The 21,309-nt window shown below is 37.3% G+C and overlaps 1 protein-coding gene across 16 annotated transcripts in view; it reads right to left on the reverse strand.

Moving 5' to 3' along the window:
• Positions 1 to 21,309, reverse strand: part of LOC129718472 (protein lap4) — a 107,020-nt gene that overhangs the window by 69,265 nt on the left and 16,446 nt on the right. For all 16 annotated transcript variants that reach the window (XM_055669265.1, XM_055669264.1, XM_055669278.1 and 13 more), the window contains exon 3: positions 2,780 to 2,897. In XM_055669265.1, the coding sequence (XP_055525240.1) occupies positions 2,780 to 2,897 (118 nt within the window). The remainder of the gene's footprint in view (positions 1 to 2,779; positions 2,898 to 21,309) is intronic.

The following is a 21,309-nucleotide window of genomic DNA, read 5'->3' on the forward strand; positions in this document are numbered from 1 at the left end:
GGTCAAATACAATGGAATTCAAACCAAGAATACTAACCTCCATTATTTCCTCAAATCCAAACTTTCGCTAGATTTACCGAAAAGTGTTTTTTGACCGTGATAAAAAATCGAAACTCCACTGTAGTACCTTCCTTGTTTACTAGGTATATAATTCTGTCGATCGTGCTTGGGAAAGTAAGTATGACGCGACCAATCAAAGGTCGAATTTTGCGTTTTAACAAGGTTTGACAATTTTTTTTTTCTTCATCTATAGTTTATTTGACACGGCACAAATACAATTCAATGTTTAACGGCGCCAATTATATCTGGTAGCTTACTTTCTAAAGTATCTTAATAACTAAAAGCAAATTTTTTATCCTCGCTGCCGACTACGAGCTGAGGTTTGACAATTGTCAATCATCTGATTAAAATTTTCTGCATTTGGGCGCAAGCATAGTTGATTTTCTAATTGATTGCTGCAAGTATAAAGGAAATCTATTGAAAACTAACCAACTTATTAGTGTTTGAAATTGGATATATTTTTCACTTTTTCCGTTTTTATATTTTGATTTTACATTCCTATGTAGCCGAACTTCTTGCTACAAACTTTCACTTTAAGCTCCAATCCGTTGACAGTGATTATTGGCCTGCCAGATATCTGTGATTTCGCACACGCTGTGTTGCTTTAGCAATTTTTGCGGTTGAGAACATAGATGCTTATATAGTTCATCGACTTCATGCAATGAATTGGCTTAAATCGAAAAGTTTCGATATTAAATCGGACATCTCATTTCTTTTAATGACCGGATTTTCATTAAAAATTGAAACCGCACACAGGTCGTTTTATAACTTGAGACAGTGAAAATGCGGTTTTTGTCATTTTCGTTTGTAGCGCTGTTCCTGAGAGACGTGAACATCAAAAACGCTTCTACAACTAGAGAGAAGAAACAATGAATATAATTCAGAATAGCAAAGTTCTTGAAACGCGCATATTTTAAAATCTAATTGAACTCAGAACAGCAAAATAAGACTCATAAATTTAAAAACAATCAAACAAAAAATCGCAAATTCTGAATGCTGCAAATAAAAATACGCTTCTAAACGACGAAACGACCGAATAAGAGAATTAAAACAAGATGAGCTTGAAGGTCAGAAAGACAAAAATCGCAAAATTGCTGAAAACCAGAAAAGATTAAGAAATACAATCAAACAAAAATATAATCACAAATTGAATTCTGAATGCTGCAAATAAAAAAAACGCTTCTAAACGACGAAACGAATAAAAACAAGATGAACTTAAAGGTCGGAACAGCTGAAGAATAAAAACAAGATGAACTTAAAGGTCGGAATGACAAAAATAGCAAAATTGCTGGAAACAAGAAAAGATTGACAAATACAATCAACTACTAAATTCCAAAGGGACTTTTAGGAGAAAAGAGACTGTTTTAGGTGAACAAACGAACTTTGGAAAACTTTCGTTAAAAAAAAGACTGGATTTTAATGTTACAATTCTACTTATCCGATGATGTTGCAAACTTGACTGCATCATGTCTTGCCCAATGTTAAAACCACTCAATCGCAGAAAAAAATGACCAAACTCTCTCTGTTCTATATGGGTCATTTTATCGGAAGTCAGAGCAAACATACGATCGGAAGTAACGCGTCAATTGGATGAGAGGGGGGAAGGGGAGCTCTGCCAGCTCCCGGAATATGCCAGACAAGTGCTCCCATATGTAACATCTTTCACCCTAGAGCTGCCCTTAGAAGCCATGCAATCGCCCTGCTGCATCCGAAAAAAAACAGATGAAAAACATCGACTCTACACAAAACCCGGTGAACGACTTCTGCTCATCTTCGACCGAACCGACGACCGCGTCAGGTCAGCGCGCGATAGAGGTGAGAAACGTAAAGAGATAATTTATTTTATTTTCTGCTTTCAACACGGTTCGCCTTTCACTTCCGCTGGTAAGCGGTCGTAGGGAGGGCAGTTGCGGTCCGCAGTAGTTAGTTCTTTTCTAAACCACACAGTTCAGTTCTGCTCGAATGCCGCGCGGCTTTTGAACTCGTGTTCTCTTTCTCTGTTGGTCTGACGCACAGCTGGGGGTTCGCAGGATGCGGGGGTGCTGCATAGAGCGAAGCCGGCCGAGCGGAGATAAACAAAAGCTCTGTTATTTTTTACCCAAATTTTTATCGCTTCTAGCAAGCGGCAACCGAACGGCACCAAAACTACACTTCACAGACAGGCTTCATCTCGCATTTTTCATCATTTACGTGGGTGATTCGGATCTCTGGGCGCGATTGGGAAAAGCGATGGAATGCGGGCCGAAAACCAGCTAGTAAACGGAACGGAAAGCCACCTCAATTACAATTAATTTTCGCAGAGCTAGCAGCACTGTTCGCTGTAAATAAAATTACAATATTAAAGCAAAAAAAAAAGATAGCTGCAACGGGACCACACGCGAGATCCTATCATCCGAGCCAATTTATGGTCTAAACACACGCAGCAAATCTTTTTCTCTCCATCAATCACACGCTCCTCCCGAAAGCGTAACTAAATTGAATTAATCACGATTGGCGGTTGCCATCAATGTCGGGGCAGCGATGACGAGGGGTCTCCCGGGGTGTTGACCACAGTAGCAGCAGCAGATGCTTAAACACTTAACGCCCCATTCCCAATCCATTTGCTGCACCACCCTGACTGCTCGCGGATGACGATAAACACATTGCTCTGCCTCTGGGCTTAGATTTTGTGCTCTCTACGCCGCCGGCGAGAATTTATGGGTCAACAAACATAACTTACCATTCCGTGAGACGTCCAGTTCGACCAGATTCTCAAAGTTCTGGATGTCCGCCGGTAGCTTCATGATCTCATTGTCGCTGAGGCCAAGCTTTCGCAGCCGATGCAGGCGAAAGAAATTCTGCGGAGGAAAAAAAGAAAAAACGGTATGAATAAAAGGTGTAAGGCATGCACGTTATGAAAACCCAGTAAGGGTTAGGAGGAGGGGGGTTGCCCAGAAACAGTGTGTATGTAGGTACTTGTATGTCTGTAGAGAACCGACGGACAACGAAGAAGCCCCTTGCGGTTTCGCAATACACACCACACAAATGAGGGTGGGAAAATGTGCCGGCCGCTGAAATGCGTCTAGTCTAGTCTTGGCGTCTAACTTAGTAACGATCACTGCCACGTACGTGAAACATTGTCGGATAGAATTCCCTTGAAGGCAAGCCGGTGGGTGTAGCGGTGTTCAGAACAAGTTGTAGACTCTTGAGCCGTGTAGAAGATTGTGGTGAAAGATTTCTTGGGAAAAATAGTTGACTGTTTCTTCGATAGCATTTTCTTCTGAATGGGACACCAGAAGAAATGTTCAATGCTAAGAGATGTCGTTGTAGTGGTGGTAGAATCGAAATTTACACGAGCATTTTGTGTAATGCCGGAAAAACTGCTGTTAGTTACTTTTTTTTATATTATTCTTGTTATAGTACTTACATAAACTATATGTAATTTATTTTTATCAAAACGCTTGATTTTCCTAAGCAATTGATTTTGATCTTTTATTTCTATTTTTTATGTCTCCGGCAACATGAAGGCGCAAATTGAAAAATTAAAATCTCGAGAGCATTACAAAATTGTCCACTGCTTAATGCAGTCGGTTTCCAACGACGTTGTTGTTGTTTTGCTCGCTTGAGTGCACAACGGCACGCCCACTTGAAGTTATAACTCTTAGTAGTCACGTATAAAACCCTAGCATGCAAAAAATTAGTCTTCAATGTATAACCGATTATTAGAGGGGTTCGATTCTTAGTAGAATCAGGCCATTTGGTTGTCAAAGGACTTTAACATGGGTTCATTCTAAGGCTCTCTACTACATACCCTTCCTTCAAGGTGAATTCTATAGTACCCTTGCTGACTTTCATCCTAACAAAAAAGTCCCTCTTATAAAAAAAATGTTCTGAGTAACGTATGATAGTTCTCTTCAAGGAATTGTAATTATAACGCGGTCTTGGCTGGAGGAACGAGGTTTCGATACGACTCCTTCCTCTTGACAAAAATATAAGTCCTACTTATAATAAACCTGACCAGAGGTGAAGCATTAAGTGCCTCTTCAGGGAATTGTGATTGTGACGCGGTGTTGGTAGGAGGAACGAGGTTCGATAAGACTCCTTCCTCTTAACAAAATAAGTCCTTCTTATAATAAAACTGATTTCAGAAATATTTACCCTCTACAGGGAATTGTAATTGGCGATATTGGCACGAGGAACAAGGTTTCGATAAGACTCCTTCCTCTTGACATAATAAGTCCCTCTTAGAATAAACCTGGCCAGAGAGGAACGTTAGGTGTAGCCTCAGTTCAGGCAATTGTAATTTGGCGATATTGGTAGGATAGAAAAAAGGTTCGGTATAGTAGAGCAGTAAGCTTGAAATGTAAGGGTAAACTCTCACACACAAGCACGGATATAAATAAAAAAAAAAAACAAAAGCGTATCATTCACTTCAATAGTGATACTGCCATTAATATGAAGTGCGGAGTACAGAAAACACCTGGACAATATCACAATAGATCAAAATGTCTCTGGTCGCAGTGATGAGTCCACACAGAGAAAAAAAAAAAGAAAAAAAAACCCGATTATTGCAGCATGATGGTTGGAAACTGGCTCGACTCGCTCGAATAGAGCAGCGACAGATTTCAGTGCAGCAGAGCAGAGCAGGCGACGATTGCATGAACATTTTGCATGGTGTTTGTTGTTGCATCTGTCGCGTTTGCTTTCAACCGTTTAGCCACTGCTAGTGACCGTGAAAAATATTGTAGTCCTGCGTCATGAGGTCGTGTTTTGGATACCACCCTATTGTTATCTCATTTTTTACAATTTTCAGAACTTTATCAGCTACTAAGTTGTCCCTAACTGCTGGCAGATAGACAACAAAATATACAAATACGTGCGTGTAGCAAATGTCAACTGGTCCTCACAATCAAATGATTTTGTGGCACTTAAAAGCTAGATTATTGCAGAGCTTGCAGAAATTGTTATCTCGGAAGCATTTCCTATTATTTTCAGAACTTTTTTAGCTACTAAGTATTCCATAACAGCCAGCAGATAGAAAATTTCTCCTCATCTTTATTCAACAGGGCAAGTAATGGATTGACATGAGTCGGGCTGTCGTAATTCTACATAAACCTTGCGGTCGTATCTTGTAAACAACCTTTTCAACTATTTTAGTCACAAGGGCATGATTGAATTATCGCCCATAAAATTGTAAATAATTGTTTGGGCACTTTATCGTTATGATTTCCTATTACACCCGATTCTTTTTCAACGGTTTTTATATACAGTAACTGTTCGCTAACTGGGTGCTGTTTAACTGGGCTGCTTTTTAACTGGGCGTTCGCTAACTGGGCTATAGCCCAGTTAAAAAGCAGATGAACGTCAAAAATCTGCGTTTGTCATATTGCTGTCAAAACGAGATAGGGGCTCATGAATAGCATGATGAGTAGAACATGGTGTAACGGTTTGACCAAAAACTAGGCGCGGGGTGAGGGAGCGTTTTTTCAGTTTGGAGGGTTGGAGACGAGGCATCACTATGCAACAGCGAATAACTTTTTCGTGTTTGTTGATATATCCTCACTAACTAGGCAATTGAATACCGCAAATTCAGGTGTTTTAAGTTAAAAATTGTTTCTTAAATTAATGAATATTGGTAGCAAGGTATGTAGCATTGCCATTTTTATAATTTAAATGCATCCAAATGATATATTTCGAGATGCGATAATTTTTATGCCCTAGTTGTTTATAAACAAACCTACTGGCTGGCAATTTTTTTTTCCAATATGGCCGATTCTGCTTTTGACATATCGTTACACCATGTCTTTATACATCATGATGAATAGTAAATTGAGATTGATTTTTACAGTTCAATGGATTTTGCTGCCGGTAACCGCAAGTCAGTCCCATCTGTAATTTTGTCAATTTTGAGTTAGCATCGGATTTTGGCCTATCATTGAGTGTATTTTCAAATGTACCGATAAAAAATAGTGGTTTGTTCAACAAAATTGGAAATCAATACCAAGTCGAATTGTCCCATTATGAAAGTAACCGCAAGTCAGTCCCAGAGGAAAAACAACCGAAAGTCAGTCCTAATTAAAAAAAATAAAATGGATGGGGATTGGGTAGTGGGGAAGAGAAGTTCGATATGACCGTTTATATGAAAATAAGTTATCTAGTAACAATTATCAATTATTGGGATTACTTTTTAGTTTGAAATGGTGATGAATTTATATACAACAATTTCCTGCTAATATCAGTTCAAGTCCATTTTTTTCTTGGTTCGCTTCCAGAAAATCTTCAGTATCAAAAAAGCATCCATCAGAATCTAGGAAACCGTTCCAAGATATCGCTAAAGGTAATGCTCGAACCTCAAACGGATTTTGATTATTATCTTGACATTTGTTGTCGTATGAACCAACTGCAGTCCCTCATGATGTACGAAACCGAAGAAAGCTCATCCGAATCCTCACCTCAGCTTTCATCGGTTCCGTACATCATGAGATTTTCCAACATCGACATTTTTGGAACTGTTCACATGAACATACACTTCCGAACTAGAAGGATTGACGGATTTCCACGGCAACGAATAACAACACGTCGACAAGCACTATAGCACCAACATGGCAATGTGACTAACTTGCGGTTACTTTTCTCTTCGATTTAGAATGTAACGGCAAGTCAGTCACACTCAAGGTTTTTATCATTAAATCAATGGTTTCAGTGGTTTTTACTACGTAATAACTGCAGGCTAGTATGCAAACTATACTTTAGCATGAATATTGTTGAAATAATTCAAGTTAAATAGATGATAACTGAGCGTGATTAAAACATCTTTCGAAGCTGTTTTCTCGATTTCATATTTTTACAGATGGGACTGACTTGCGGTTACCGGCAGTTTGGTAGTCATAACATATGCGATCCACTAGATATCCATCTACTGGTTTCCAGGTCGAATAAATATTTAATGAAAAGAACATGTTTCCAGGCAACGGTTAGCGCGAATAAAGCACACGCAAGGCAACAATTTATTTTTTCTCATTTTCTGTTCATCAATCAGAATTTTTAGTGTATTTGTTTAAAACATTTTTAAATTTTCGCTGATTTAGTTTTGCCTAGCGCCATTACATCCAAACCCCCCTCGATATTTCACGATATTTCAAATGTCAGCCCTCAGCCCAGTTAGCGAACGAACAGTGTACACGAAATTTTTGCACGCCTTTTTACATGGTTCCCAAAGTAACACGATTTTTTTTTACACGGAACGCTTCGCTTGTGATTTCAATAGCATTGCTTGCTACTTAAATTCGAACTACCTATGCCATTATATAGAAGTTTGTATATTTTACTATCCAAAACACGCACACGAGTGACTGACCCAAACAACATCTTTACTGTTGGTTTCAAATCGTAGGATTTCATACACTTTTGATATTTCCTAGATAAACCACACCCATTTGTGGGTGGCGCCTACCACATTCTTATCGTTTTGTTTAACTCGGTTCTAAAAATGAAAATATAACTTTTGTTTTTTTTTCGAATGAACTATACACATTTGTGCGTGGCCCCAACAGCTTTTATATGATATGGTTGCAGCCCTCAATATCATTTTATTCACTTTACATTATGTAGGGGTATGGAGGGGTAGGGGGTACGCAAATTTCTACGCTTGTCCACCAAAAAGGGGTAGGGGGTAACGATGATGACCACGTTGACGTGTTTTTTTCCAAAAAAAAAAAAAATCTGCCGGAAAATACATTGGCTTATTAAAAAACTTCTACAGGTATTCTGGTTTTAGAGTCGTTGTCAGCTATAGTTTGAATAAGTTTAAAATTATGTTATTTGTAACTAAACCAAGAAGGGGTTTCAATCAAAATCGTATTTAGAATTTTATTCTGAATCCTTTCAGTATAAAGCATTCAAGGTTTAAAGATTTGTTTGAAAATCAAAAGTTTTTTCTCTGAAGCAAAATGTGGAGTTTATTTTAATGAGAACATATAAGCATCTCATATATTGAATTCAATTTGCCTTATTTTTCAATCAGTCTCAAGTAATTACCCTTTTTAGACCAACTCAAAATAACCCCCATTCAATTTGATAACGCGATTAGAAGCTCTAGGCTTATGAGAAAAAATAAACAATTGAGTGCTTTAATCAGGAGAAATTTTCCACTTTGCAAGTAGGAAGAGAAAATATCTAAGCTTCTCTGCAATCCTTTCCATATGACACGAAGACTTTTCTTTTCACGGAAACACTTATATCATCACAGAATAATGATGTTGGATGTCAGACGACAGCCCGGTAAAGATGGTTCTTGAAACCAATCCGTCAGGGACGAGACGGAGAGGTGCACAGCGGGCAAGGTGGATCGATCAGGTGGAAGACGACCTGCGGACCCTACGCAGACTGCAGAGCTGGCGAACTGCAGCAATGGACCGAGTGGAATGGAGACGACTCTTACGTACAGCAAAGGCCACACTACGGCTTGGAACTGTTTGGTAAGGTAAGGTAAGAATAATGATGTTGTGCATTCTGAACCTGAATCAGGAAGATTGAAGGTGTGAAGGCGATAGGAGCAAAATCGAACACTAATCAAAACACCTGGTTGTTAGTCGATAGCGCCGTTTGACAAGTTTTTGCTGATCACAAAGAAAACTGCTAAATTGCGGAACAGCGCGCTGTATTCAAACCACTTTTTTAAATTACGTTGTCGTTTTTAATTTTCCCTGTAAGAAGCCGCAACACCGCAGCAAGGCCACAAAAGTGTTTTGCTTAGTGCACCGCTCGTGGTTTTGAATATCCGATCCGTACGTACCCTTGTCTTCCATGCCTGTCTTCCACTCGCAGGTACAGCCAACCACCAACCAACTTTCTGCAAAGCTTAATGCATTTTAATTTGGGTCACGGCATTGAAAATTCATTGTTTTACACACCTTGTTTATGCATTAAGTCAAACACGCCCGAAAGGAAAGGAAAGCGCGGTTGTTGAGTTGAGAGGTTGATTGAGGGGTCGGCGGAACAACAAAAGCGCGATAAACAAAAATTGGATCCGTTTCGCTGCTAGCTGCTGCAAGTACGAGAGGTCGCGAGAGGCTTGATATGGCAGCCCGGTGGTATGTCAATGTCAGGGCTTGGTGTAGTTCTGCTAGTTTGTATGGTAAAAAAACGTTGTCGCCGTCGACGGCGACGGCACTCGATGTTGTTGTTGTTGCTGCTGGTGCAATCTCGCGCTGGAAGCCATCAGAGCAGTGCACGTCTCGATCGCGAGAGTTTAACAAAAACTGAACCAAGATGGAGCGAGTTTTATTGAGCAGAACAGATGCCACGAATTTATGGTTGATCGTTATGATCGGTAAAGTACATTCGATCTGTGTTACTCGGCGAAGGTTCACACTGAGAACCGGATTGGAATGACTTTTAGATGTAAACTTTTTCTTCTTCGTAAGAAAATTAATAGCATCCACCGACTTCGCATGTCAATTGCCAATTTTCCATGTTACATCCATTTGTTTCCTACTCACACACCTGTAATTTACTAAGCGCTCTGTTGGTTCACAAAAAAAAAACGATTGTGTGTGAACATGTTTACTACTGAATTGCTATTATCATGAATCGTTCAGTCAAAGTCAAGAGGCGTAAGACGCAATTTCGTTACTCCCCTCCTTCCGTGCACATACTCTCGCACTCATAAATAAGCAAACAAATAAAACAGCACACACTTTCGGGTTCCATGCATTTCTACCTGCTGCGGTTCCGGATTACCATATAGAGAACTTGTTTTGTAATTGCTTTCAGCCTTCCAGAAAGCTGCTGCTGCGGCTGCCCGCCACACGCTCGAATATTCATGTATCACAGAAATTACTAGTACAGCACTACACACAACATCTGTTTGTAAGCATGTTTAGATTACAGAATACAACCGTTTCCCAATTGTTCGTTTCATCTTGCCCCGTACTCGTCATAACGCTCCGACCGCCTAGCCGACCGTTGCGCACGATGTGATATGTCGTGGTTCGCGGATTCGCGAACAGAGCATGCAAAAACCATTTACCTTTCAATCATGCAAGTGCACACAGTGGTGAACACGTGCTTGAGCGAATTCCACCGCAACACAATGTTTGTGTTGAGATTTGTTTGAAGCAGAAACATCCAAATCAAGGCGGGTTGGGACATCATACAGGTTCTAATACAAAAGTTTGTTTACTGTTATTATTGGAACTTATTAGATAATTGAATATACAAAAAATCAAAAAAATATCAAAATCCAACTAATTTGGAAGACAAGCAATTGAAAATTTTTGATAACTGAGAAGAAAGTCCAAAAACTAAGCGATTAAACTATTCAGAGCATTGCTGAAATTTTAAAACGTGTTCATAGAACTTTAACAAAAAATTCGATGAACAACGAAATTAACAATTTTTGTGAACAGTAAAAGGTAATACAGCGGAACAGGCTTCTGTGGGCTGAACATGTAGCCAGAATACCTGACGAGAGCTGCCAGAACTATATTCAGCAGAGAACTAGAAAGAGGCCGTCGACTCCGTGCTAGGCCTCGCACTCCGTGGATGTGCGCGATGGAAGAAGATGCACGATCTGCTGAGGAACGGCTGCTCAAGACAGGAGAAGCTATTTCGTTTGGCCTCAGACCGGTGCACAGTGGCAGGTCTCTGAACAAAAGTCGGAAAAAACCTAAGTCTTTTTTAAATGACTGGAAATTACATATATTTCTCATGATCAGATTTTTTTTTGCTCCATTTATGATTAAAATTTTAATAGGGAACCGCTCTTTTATTCATCTCAATACCTATATTTATTCCATTGCTCCTATTTGCCCAATTTACTGTACAATTTTCTTTTTTTCAAATAAAATTAATTTTAATTTCACCTCTCGATTCAGTTCAGTAAGTGAAGAAGCGATGAGAAGAGCGAAACAAAAGCGATGAGAAAAACATAGGTGCTAGGATGAATATCGGAGTGGTTCCCTTACTTGTTCTTCATCGAAAAACCTTAGACTCGTATTGTTTAGTTTGGTTCTTAGGGTACTCCTTTATGAATTAGGGTTGTCCAAAAATCTACAATTTGAATTTATTTTATTTTGAAAAATTTGCAGCTTTTAGGCCGTTTGACCAACTCAAGATCTTTTTGCAACAAATTGAAGGTCTTTTAGAGAAAAATATGAGATCGTACGGTAGCTTATTTTGACGTCATTTGAAATATAAAAGAAATATAGCTTTTCTCATCTATTCAATTTTTCCTCTCTTCATACATCTTGTAGCACTAAACCGATTTACATGTCTATATAAAAATGCTTGAGACTACTAAAAAACTACTTGTATACTTCCCAGTCAATCAATTTGTTTAAATATACGAAACTGAATATTTTACAACTGACCACCGTCTCCTTAGTTGTTATTTTTCAAAATATCTCCCTATGAGCAACGATGTGCAAAACGGGACCCAAAAATCTGAAAAGTACAATAAATTTTCCATTGATTGTTGGTTATTCTATCGTTCCGAATTGTTTTACAAGATTGTACGGTAGAAATGAAATTAGAAATACATGTTTTTTTTTGCTTCCCTGCAATGTGTTTTACCTCGATTGAGAAATTGGTTATATTTTTGGAAAGTCTTGAAAATCAACCAAAAAGTACATAAATTTCCCTTCAAAATGTAACAAATTTTACAAATTTTAACAAATCAAAATCGGATCAAAACTGAGGGAGTTAGAGGTGTTTGAAGTTGAGCTAAAAATTATGATTTCAAACATGAAAATCATCGAAATTGCTCAATATAGCAACATTCAAAGTGCGATTAAAAATTGATATCTCAACCGATTGTCATGGGACTTTGGGAAAAGGTCATTTACACTTTGAAAATCTTTGGAAAAAATGCGAAACATAAAAAATATTGACATGAAAAATCGAGGTTTTTTTCCGGCTTTCGACCACTGTGCGTTGTACAACCACTAGGGATCTTCACATATTGTGCTTAATGGAACGCTAGCAAAATAATTCAATTAAAAAAAGCATACCCAATTCAAGCCACATCGAGTGTTCCCCAAGGTGCGCACCGCACATAGGACCGATAGGTTTTATTTTATTTAAGGGGCCGTCCATATACCATGTGGACAGAAAAATCGTCTTGTTAGAGCCCCAATCCCTTCACGTGAACAATCGTGGACATTGACAAAACCCACTCCCGCTCTCTTTTTTTGACCAATTGGACATTTTGTCACAAAGAAAAGTTGAAAAAAACGTTCATTTAGAGAATAAATAGTAAGATTGTATAAAAAAAATGTCATTAAAAGAATAATGATAATAATTCTAGACTAAAACTCGAATCGATTTAAATCTTTTTTATTAACGAAAGGTTCCGAAAAATGAAAATTTCTTTCAACAGATAGGGGGAATAGGGGCATAATGAGCACCCTAACTTGGTTGCTGATTTAAGCATGGAAAACGACAAAAATTTCAAGCTGTCTTCAGTGCAAAATTTTAATTAACTATCTATAATTGAAGGTACACTATTCACAAATTGAGAAGTTTATCGTAAAAATGAAAAACACAAATTAGATTCATGCATCAATAACTAGCAATCAGTCGATGTGTGGGGCACAATGAGCACCCCACTGGGGCATAATGAGCATCCACGGGGTATAATGAGCACTCTTATAGAACATATCTTAAAACTTTGTATAAGTACAACTAATGGGCCAACGTTTGTCGCGGGATGCCGTAATTGAATAAAATATCTTATCTTACCTAAAATCCTTGCATGACATGTCTGAAGAACTTTTCCAATAATCGAAAAAATAATCACTTTGTCGTGTTTTTACTGGTATTGTGGTCGTTTTTCTTTTAACGCTAATGCTCCAAACTTTCGATATTCTCTACGTCAAAGTTACCATTTTTGTAGCGTTGAAACCATCCGCGATAAGTTCTATCATTCATGCGATAATCAACCATAAGTTTTAACAATTTTTCGACAAACTTTCCTCAAATGACGTCTATTCGGCTTGAACTCCGACGTTTTTGCACAGCGAAACAAAAGAACTAATCGAAAAGTTTTTATTAGTTTTTATCAAGTCACTTCGGGTGATCCCCAAGGCTCACACTTGAGATCAATATATTTATTTTAACACCTTGATAAAAAATCGAGCAGCAAGTTTACCACTGTTGAATTCTTGTTCTATGTTTAGAAGAGTATTTCGTAGAGAAAAAATTCAGCTTTGTTAGAAAGTATAAATTAATCGATTGCGCAAGACCGCACTCAAACGACCAAAGTACTTGTTTGCAGACTGGAGGTTGTAAGTTCAACCTATTTAGGTTACTGAATAAAATCTGCAAAAATTAAAATAAGTATGTGTAACACAGAACAATAAACAACGTTCGCACAAACATCTTATGAAGTCTCAAAATGTGTGTAAAAACCACATTAAATAAAAACAAAATTAGTATGAGACTGATAAACACGAAAAAATAATAAGGCAGAGAACAAAGAATGAGTAAAATGAATCTCTCGACAACCAATAAGTATATGAGAAAGCAAAACCTTGAAATAATGGTAAAAATAGAAAAAGTTGAATTTTACAAAATATAATATTACGAAACATGTTACATTCCCAACGATGAAAAAAATTATTGTTGTAAGATTGCAAAATAATTAACGCAATTGAAAAGAAAAAAAAAAGATATATTAACTTAATCGCAAAATTTTACGAAAGTGTCTCAAAAAACTAGTACATTTACCCTATATTTTTTTGAATGTTTAATAAATGTTTTAGAACTAAATGAACGCATCCGGCGTTGCTTGCGATAGATAAAAGGTTCTAAAACTTAGAATCACTTGTTTTATTTCGTTGCTCATTTATTTAGCACAACCCTAATCTTAAATATTACGTCATACCTCACATCTCATTGCCAATTATCACTTTAAATAATCAATGTCTTACACCCTGCCAAAAAAAAATAATATTCTTAGAATGGTAATTTCAGTCTGTTTTTCATCTGGGATTTCAGAAATGCGGTTGGGGTCAATTTTCGTCCTCTGGGTAGCGATTTTCTAGAAATTAAAAGTTGCCATCTTGAATTTCAATAGGTTGATTTCCAATATCGGACATTCTTATTTTCGACTACCGGTTTTTGATCTCTCATGCTGTTTTTTGGAAACCGGAAGTCACCATCTTGAATTTTCAAATGCTGCTTGGCGACGATTTCGAGCCACTGAATACTCTTAATGGATGCTTTTTCACCTCTTTGGGTTCTTTAAAGAAATCGGAACAGTCTTGGAATTCATAATAGTATATGGGAGTTGAGTTTCGTCCACAAAAAACAGATGCTGCGCAAAATTTTCTAAACAGATACTTCATTACGCTAGACAGGTAGACATAAAAACACTCTACAGACTTGCTTTTTTACAGAACGCTTAAGTAGATTCTTCTATCAAAGAACAACGAATTGCGGAGTGATGTAGGCATTTTGCGGGATACAATCGTTCCACACGCGTAGCTCGTGATAAACATCGAAAGCAGCTTAGTCTAAATTGCCATTCATTTCAGAACCGAATCCAAAAGTGTTATTGTTCCGTACCCCGACGGTTTCACGGGGTTTCCTATAACCTTGCGGTTTTGAAAGCATTTCGTGTCGTGTCGTGCAGTTCCGCCTCACTAGCCCCCCCCCACTTCCATCACAGAGAGAGAAGCAGCAATCATCGCCGCCTCCATCGTTCCTTTCAAACAGAAACAACATTGGTGAAAAGCCGATTGATGACGCATTTCTGCTGTCATCCCGCCCGCCGCTAGGAGCATACATTTGCGCGAATTATACCAGAGCGTACTTCCTCCCTCTTGCGCCATTTTTCGCTTCCCTAACCCAACACGTTCCTCGACTTCGGAAATGATTATTTGGAGCAATTCGCAGAATGACGATGGCAACGACGACAAAGACAACGACGAGAGACCGCCAATCGAGAGCTTACGAGTACTGCCACCTGTTGGGGCAGCCACTCTAGCGTGGCTGGGGGGTCGACGCTAAATAGAGCAATCGAAGTCGATTCTGCTATGGAGTGTAAAGGCTAGTTAGCTGTGGTTGGGTTGTACTCTGACTACGGTCGATGGTGATGAGGTTAGTGGTTGCTCTATACGTGGTGCGCGCCCCAACTCCTACTACTTTTGTAGAGCGGTTTGCTCTTGGTGCTAAATTTTTCCGCAAAGTAGAGGTTAGCTAGGACCGTACAATAGATGAGTGGGAGAGATACAAAATTTCTTCAATATCGGCGCAAAAATTTATCCAATATAGGCAACATGAACCAAACGAGACCATTTCATTTCCTCAAATTGTGCGACGATAAATTCGAAAAATGACAAAAGATTTAAAATGAAAAGTGAGGACAATTTAGGAACTGGTCACTTATTCTTAGAAATAGAGGAAATATCATGTCTCTTAAGCTGGAAGTACAAAGTCAGCAGAACAAAGAGTTAATAGCATGAACATTTAGTGCTCATGCGATGCTCATTTAATGCCATATCGCCGAATTTAATGCTCCATCATTTCTTTGCAAAATGCACTTGTTTGCTAGCTTAAGAAAATAGTTAGCAGACAATATACGAACATAGCATTTTTAGTCACAAAACAGTTCTATAACGGTCAAAAACATTTAATGCTCTTGAAAAAACCTGATTTTCATGGTAATTAAATTGATTTTGTATAAATTTTTCAATAATATTATAATAATATGATAATACATAAATAGCTTCATTTTTTTCAAACATTTTCCTCTGAAAACAATCAAAATCCTTTTGATATGATTAGATACCAATTAAATGCTTCCATATGCGAGTAGTTTCAATAACTTAGGTGCCTTTTTCATTAAATATATTTTTTTTCAAAAATATTGTTCTGCTAGTTTAAGAAAAAAGTTAGCATTGGCCAGAAACAGCGTGTTTAAGCAATAAACTGTTGTAGAATGGTCATAATAATTTAATGCTTATTAAATGCTCTTGAAAAAAACATGATTTTCATGATAATTTCATTGATTTTGTATAAATTTTTCAATAATATGATAATACATGAATAGCTTCAATTTTTCAAACATTTCTTCTGAAAACCATCAGAATCATTTTGATACGATTAGATACTAGGGTGGGGAAAAATAATCGATTTTCCAGAACCAAGCTTACTTGGTTCCTTGTTGGGCCCCAAACAACCATATACTTACCGGAAGTCGATTGGTTTTGTCTCCGCTTGGCGCATTGCATTTCAAATTTGTATGGAAATTTATATGGTAAAACCTACTCTTTTGCATTTACCTTTCTAGAGAGCTCAATAATACTCTAATAATGCACTACATTATGTTAAAGTATAGTATTTTAGATGCCTAACAACTTTGCCGAAGACACTGAAGAGCTAGGTTGTCCCTAAAAAGAGCTGTTCAAAGTTGAGTATGTCGATTTAAATGCAGAAAATCTTGTTTTCTGCCAACATTACCAATGTACCGGCGCCAGTAGGATTCCCATCAGAATTAACCTGTCGTAACGAGTTTATACACTCAGCTGGATCAAGCAAACAAATTTAGGTCAACATTCTAGGCGTAGGTAGAATCTACAACGGTTTTCTGAGGGCACTTCTGATGGAAATCTGACTGACGCCGGTACACTGGCAGTGTTGGAAGAAAAAATGATTTGCAACATAAATTTCGACATACTCAACTTCAAACAGCTCTAGTATTTTTTTGGGACACCCTAGCTCTTTAGTATCTTCGGCCAAGTTGTTAGGCATCAAAAAACCTACCATTTGAAGTCATGAAACCTTTGGTTTGAGCCATTTTGCGCTCTTTAGAATGGAAAATGCAAAAAAGTTGGTTTTTCCATACAAATCTCCATATAAATTTGAAATGCAATGCGCCAAGCGGAGACAAAACCAATCGACTTCCGATAAATTTAGGATTGTCACGGGCCCCAAAAAGAACATAAAAAACTTGGTTCTGGCCTTCTGCTATCAAGTTTTGTTTTTTCCATATAACGATTCCCCACCCTATTAGATACCAATTAAATGCTTCCATATGCGAGCAGTTCCAATAACTCAGGTGCATTCTTCATTAAATAAATTTTAAAGTCCAAAAACAATAAAATTCAATAGGATCTCATGGGGCAACAAGACCTTCCATATGACATTAATTTTGTGAAAATCGGTCCAGCCATCTCTGAGAAAAGTGAGTGAGTTTGAACAGTCTTTGAAACACGTTTCTTTGCATAACTTTCGAACTACATGTCCAATCATTATAAAGCTATTTTAAAAATGGTTCAAAAAACAAGCCCGTTCTTTTGATACCAATTTTGTTCAAATCGGTTGTGTAGTTTCTGAGATAATGAAGTTTTGTGATTTTCACATTTTGATACATAATCTCGAAACAAAAATCCGATTACAATGAAATTCAATAGGGTCTTATGGGACAACTAGACCTTTCATTTGCAATCAACTCCATGGAAATCGGTCCAGTCATTTCTGAGAAAATCGAGTGAGATTGGGAGACCGTTACACTGCCGTAATCTCGCAGACTGACGTAAGCGCCATATTTTCAAATATGGAATTCTTATGCCAATTTGTTCGTTATTCGAAGACCCATCTTTTGGTATCTTTCTTTTAATTGTTACTTATTCGTACGTTGCATAAAATCAAGAAAACAAAATGACGTATGCACCATTTCAATACAAAAGTGACAAGTAACCCGTTCGTTTTTGGGCCGTACTGAAAAACTGATCAAATGGATGTACGTCATAATGTTATATCACGGCAGTACATACATACACACACACATACAAAAAATGCTCAGCTCGTCGAACTAAGTCGATTGATATACGAGATTCGACCCTTTGGAGCACTTTTATACCTTTGGTTTTTTCAGTGATTGCTATACCTTTCTAGGAGAAAGGCAATTATTCAATGAAAAATGCACCTAAGTTATTGAAACTGCTCGCGCTCGGTGTTTAATCGTATCAAGAGGATTCTGATTGTTTTCAGAGGAAAATGTTTGAAAAAAATGAAGCTATTCATGTATTATCATATTATTGAAAAATTTGTACAAAATCAATTTAATTACCATGAAAATCAGGTTTTTTCAAGAGCATTAAATGTTTTTGACCGTTATAGAACTGTTTTGTGACTAAAAATGCTATTTTCGTATATTGTCTGCTAGCTATTTTGTTAAGCTAGCAAACAAGTGCATTTTTCAAAGAAATGATGGTGCATTAAATTCGGCGATATGGCATTAAATGAGCATCGAATGAGCACTAAATTTTCATGCTATTAACTCTTTATTCTGCTGACTTTGTACTTCCAGCTTAAGGGACATGGAAATATCGATGCGGTTGTGGATAGTTCTTAAGATTTATTATGTGATTACTGAACAGGAAATCTCTGAGAAAAGAGACGTAGTGGAAATACAAAAAATCCTGTCTGATATAACAGTCGTATTAAGATTTTGAAAAATCGTGAAAAAAGCACATAGAATTTATAAAAGGCACGACAGTGAAAATTTAGCAATCTATTTGGATATGTATGCGATCAAATAAATTTTGCCATCAGTAATGCATAAACTAAACCTGAAATGAAGTAGAAGAACTTCTAAAACTACGTAAAAAGTAAACTAAAATTTGCAATTTTCGCTGTACAATGCATCTTGACAAGTGTGACAGGGCTAGCTGGGAAAGGATTCGCAATTTTCTGCAAGGTTTTTCCAAGAAATTTTTTCTGAAGAGGGTCGCGATCGCGGTAATTTTGCATTTTATCCTAACTTCTCGAGGGATGTTAGCGAAACCAACTTCATGTGCAGAATATTTTACAGACGTTAAATAACTTAGTTACTATGTCACTGGAATATCGATGCTTTTCAAGAAAAGAACTCATTTCTGAGCCTATTTTCAAATCTGTAAATTATCGTGGAATAGCCATACTTTCATGCATTCAAAACTATGAAGCAACGTAACTGAGAAGTGATATAAATTTTTTATCGGTCGTTCAACATCGACTGGATTACCTAAATTTATAAATTCTTCATTGTATGTAATGGATAATGAAAATCTCGTAGAAGCACTTTATACAGACTTTAACAAGGCATTTGGTTGGATGAATTGATATTATTTCTACTCCTAAAATTGCACAAAAAATGGCTTGAGCCAGGGCTCCTGAAATGACTTGAATCACATTTCACTGAACGCCAACAGTTAAATTTAACGGACAAAATTCATACCCGATCGTAGTCACTTCTGGTGTCCCCCAAAGCTCTTATTTGGGACCTCTTCGTTTCATCTTGTACGTTAACGTTATTTCCTTTATTCTCAAAAAACGATCTTAAGCTCTTATCGGAAATAAGAAATGAAAAAACCATCAATGCAATTCAGAATGAAATACACATATTTTACACAATGTGTAGAAAATTGTGAAAGAGTTAGAAACTTAGGGATTGTTTTAGACTCCAAACTAACCTTCATTGACCATTACAACACAATAATCCACAAAGCTAATAACATGCTAGACTTAATAAAAGGGCGTTGTTGACAACTTTCAGAACCCGTAAAGGGTGTCCCACATCAAATTGCATCACAACAAAAAAGCTTAAGAAAATTACCCATTGGGTTTTTTTTTCTTGAAAATTCGGATAGAAGTAGTTTGGAGTGTATTGTTTACACTATATTTTCATTGGTTTCAGTTTTTCGAAAACCACTCGAAATCGTGCAGTCAACAGTGATGATTAAACGTGTGATTAAACGTTACTGCGAAACTCGGAGCATCAAACTGAAGGAGAAATGCGATGCGATAACTACTATTCGATTAGAAATTTGGAATGATCGTTTTTTGTGGCGATGGAGCTAGGTTCCAGGCAGGGGCGACTCGTCCATAGGTGCAACCTGTGCAAAAAATATATTTCAAATGCAGATTTATATTTGTATTTTAGGCCGTTACAAATTTTATTTTCATTTTAAGCTAGGGTTTGCAATCTCGGGAACGATTTCCCGGGAATTGTTATTCAGTAAACGATAAATTAAGAAATATTTTCTTCGTCTCATGTCTTTTTTTGCTAGTGAGTTCACTATTAAGTGGATAGTTGCTTGATTTTTGTTTATTGACAAAAAATTTTGAAACCTGTAAATTTTTAAAAAAAGTTGAAACCCGTAAATCAATGCGACCAGAAATAAATAAATTAATGAAACTCTGTCTGTGTAACTTGGGTCGTGGCCGCGATTTCACATTAATTACGAAGGCATTCAAATGCTCTAAAATCTGGTTGCCAAACACTCAGCTTTATCTTCAACAAACTAAAAGTATTGGACTCCTCAGTTTTTAATGAAGTGTAGCAAGAGCTGAAATCGCTGATTTAGAAGTATTTTAGAAACCAGACACTAGCGGTGATTCAGCGATCTTAAGCAAAGTTCAACTAGAACTTCTGAAAATCAGAGTTTGGAGTAATTACAATTTTAACCGCGAATAAAAGCAAGTGATTCTCTTTGTTACTATTCAAAAATAAAACTAAAAAATAAGAAAATAAGAGCATGAATTTGGATTTTAGACTCATTTTTTGCTTGACGTCCCCATGTGCATTGCACAGCTTGCACCTATGGACGAGTCGCCCCTGGAAATAAATAATAATAATAATAATAAAGTGTTGTTTTTCAACATTTAATTGAGTTTTTAAGTTACAAACGTCATAAATTTCACACAAACTTTGATCAAAGATATATCTTTTTTTTCGTCTCGGTCTAATTTATTTTTTGCCACCCCCTTTGCTAACTTTGATAACCTTGGACATAAAAAGAATTCGAAATTTGTATCAGCCTTATTGGTTTCTAGTTTTACTTCAAAATAATACAAATAGAATCTGATTACTTCCTCAAACTGCGATTTTCAGAATTTGTAGTTGAACAGGCAGGTTCAGAAGCCACGAGTCGCCCCTGGTTCCAGTGTTACGTCAGTACGTTTGTGGATGGTCCATTAGTGATCAGCATCACAAACGTGTTGTGAAGCGTTAACGCGGAATCCCAATGCTTCGGTCAGGGAGGCGGCCAAAAAGTTGAATCTTTCCAAGTTTTTCGTTCATAGAGCCAAGGACCGGGAGGGACTGCGTACGTACAAAAGTGCAGAAGGTTTTAAATTGTGTTGAATGGCAAAATACGGTACGAAAGTCACGGGCCCGGAAACTGTATACTAGGGTGTCCCAAAAAAATCGGTGTTGAAAAAGTCAAGGTGCTCAGCCCTAAATTGAAAGATAATGTTATTTATAGCATTTTTGTAGAACAT

This window comes from Wyeomyia smithii, chromosome 1, assembly GCF_029784165.1.
Source record: "Wyeomyia smithii strain HCP4-BCI-WySm-NY-G18 chromosome 1, ASM2978416v1, whole genome shotgun sequence".
NCBI classification, from domain to species: Eukaryota; Metazoa; Arthropoda; class Insecta; order Diptera; family Culicidae; genus Wyeomyia; species Wyeomyia smithii.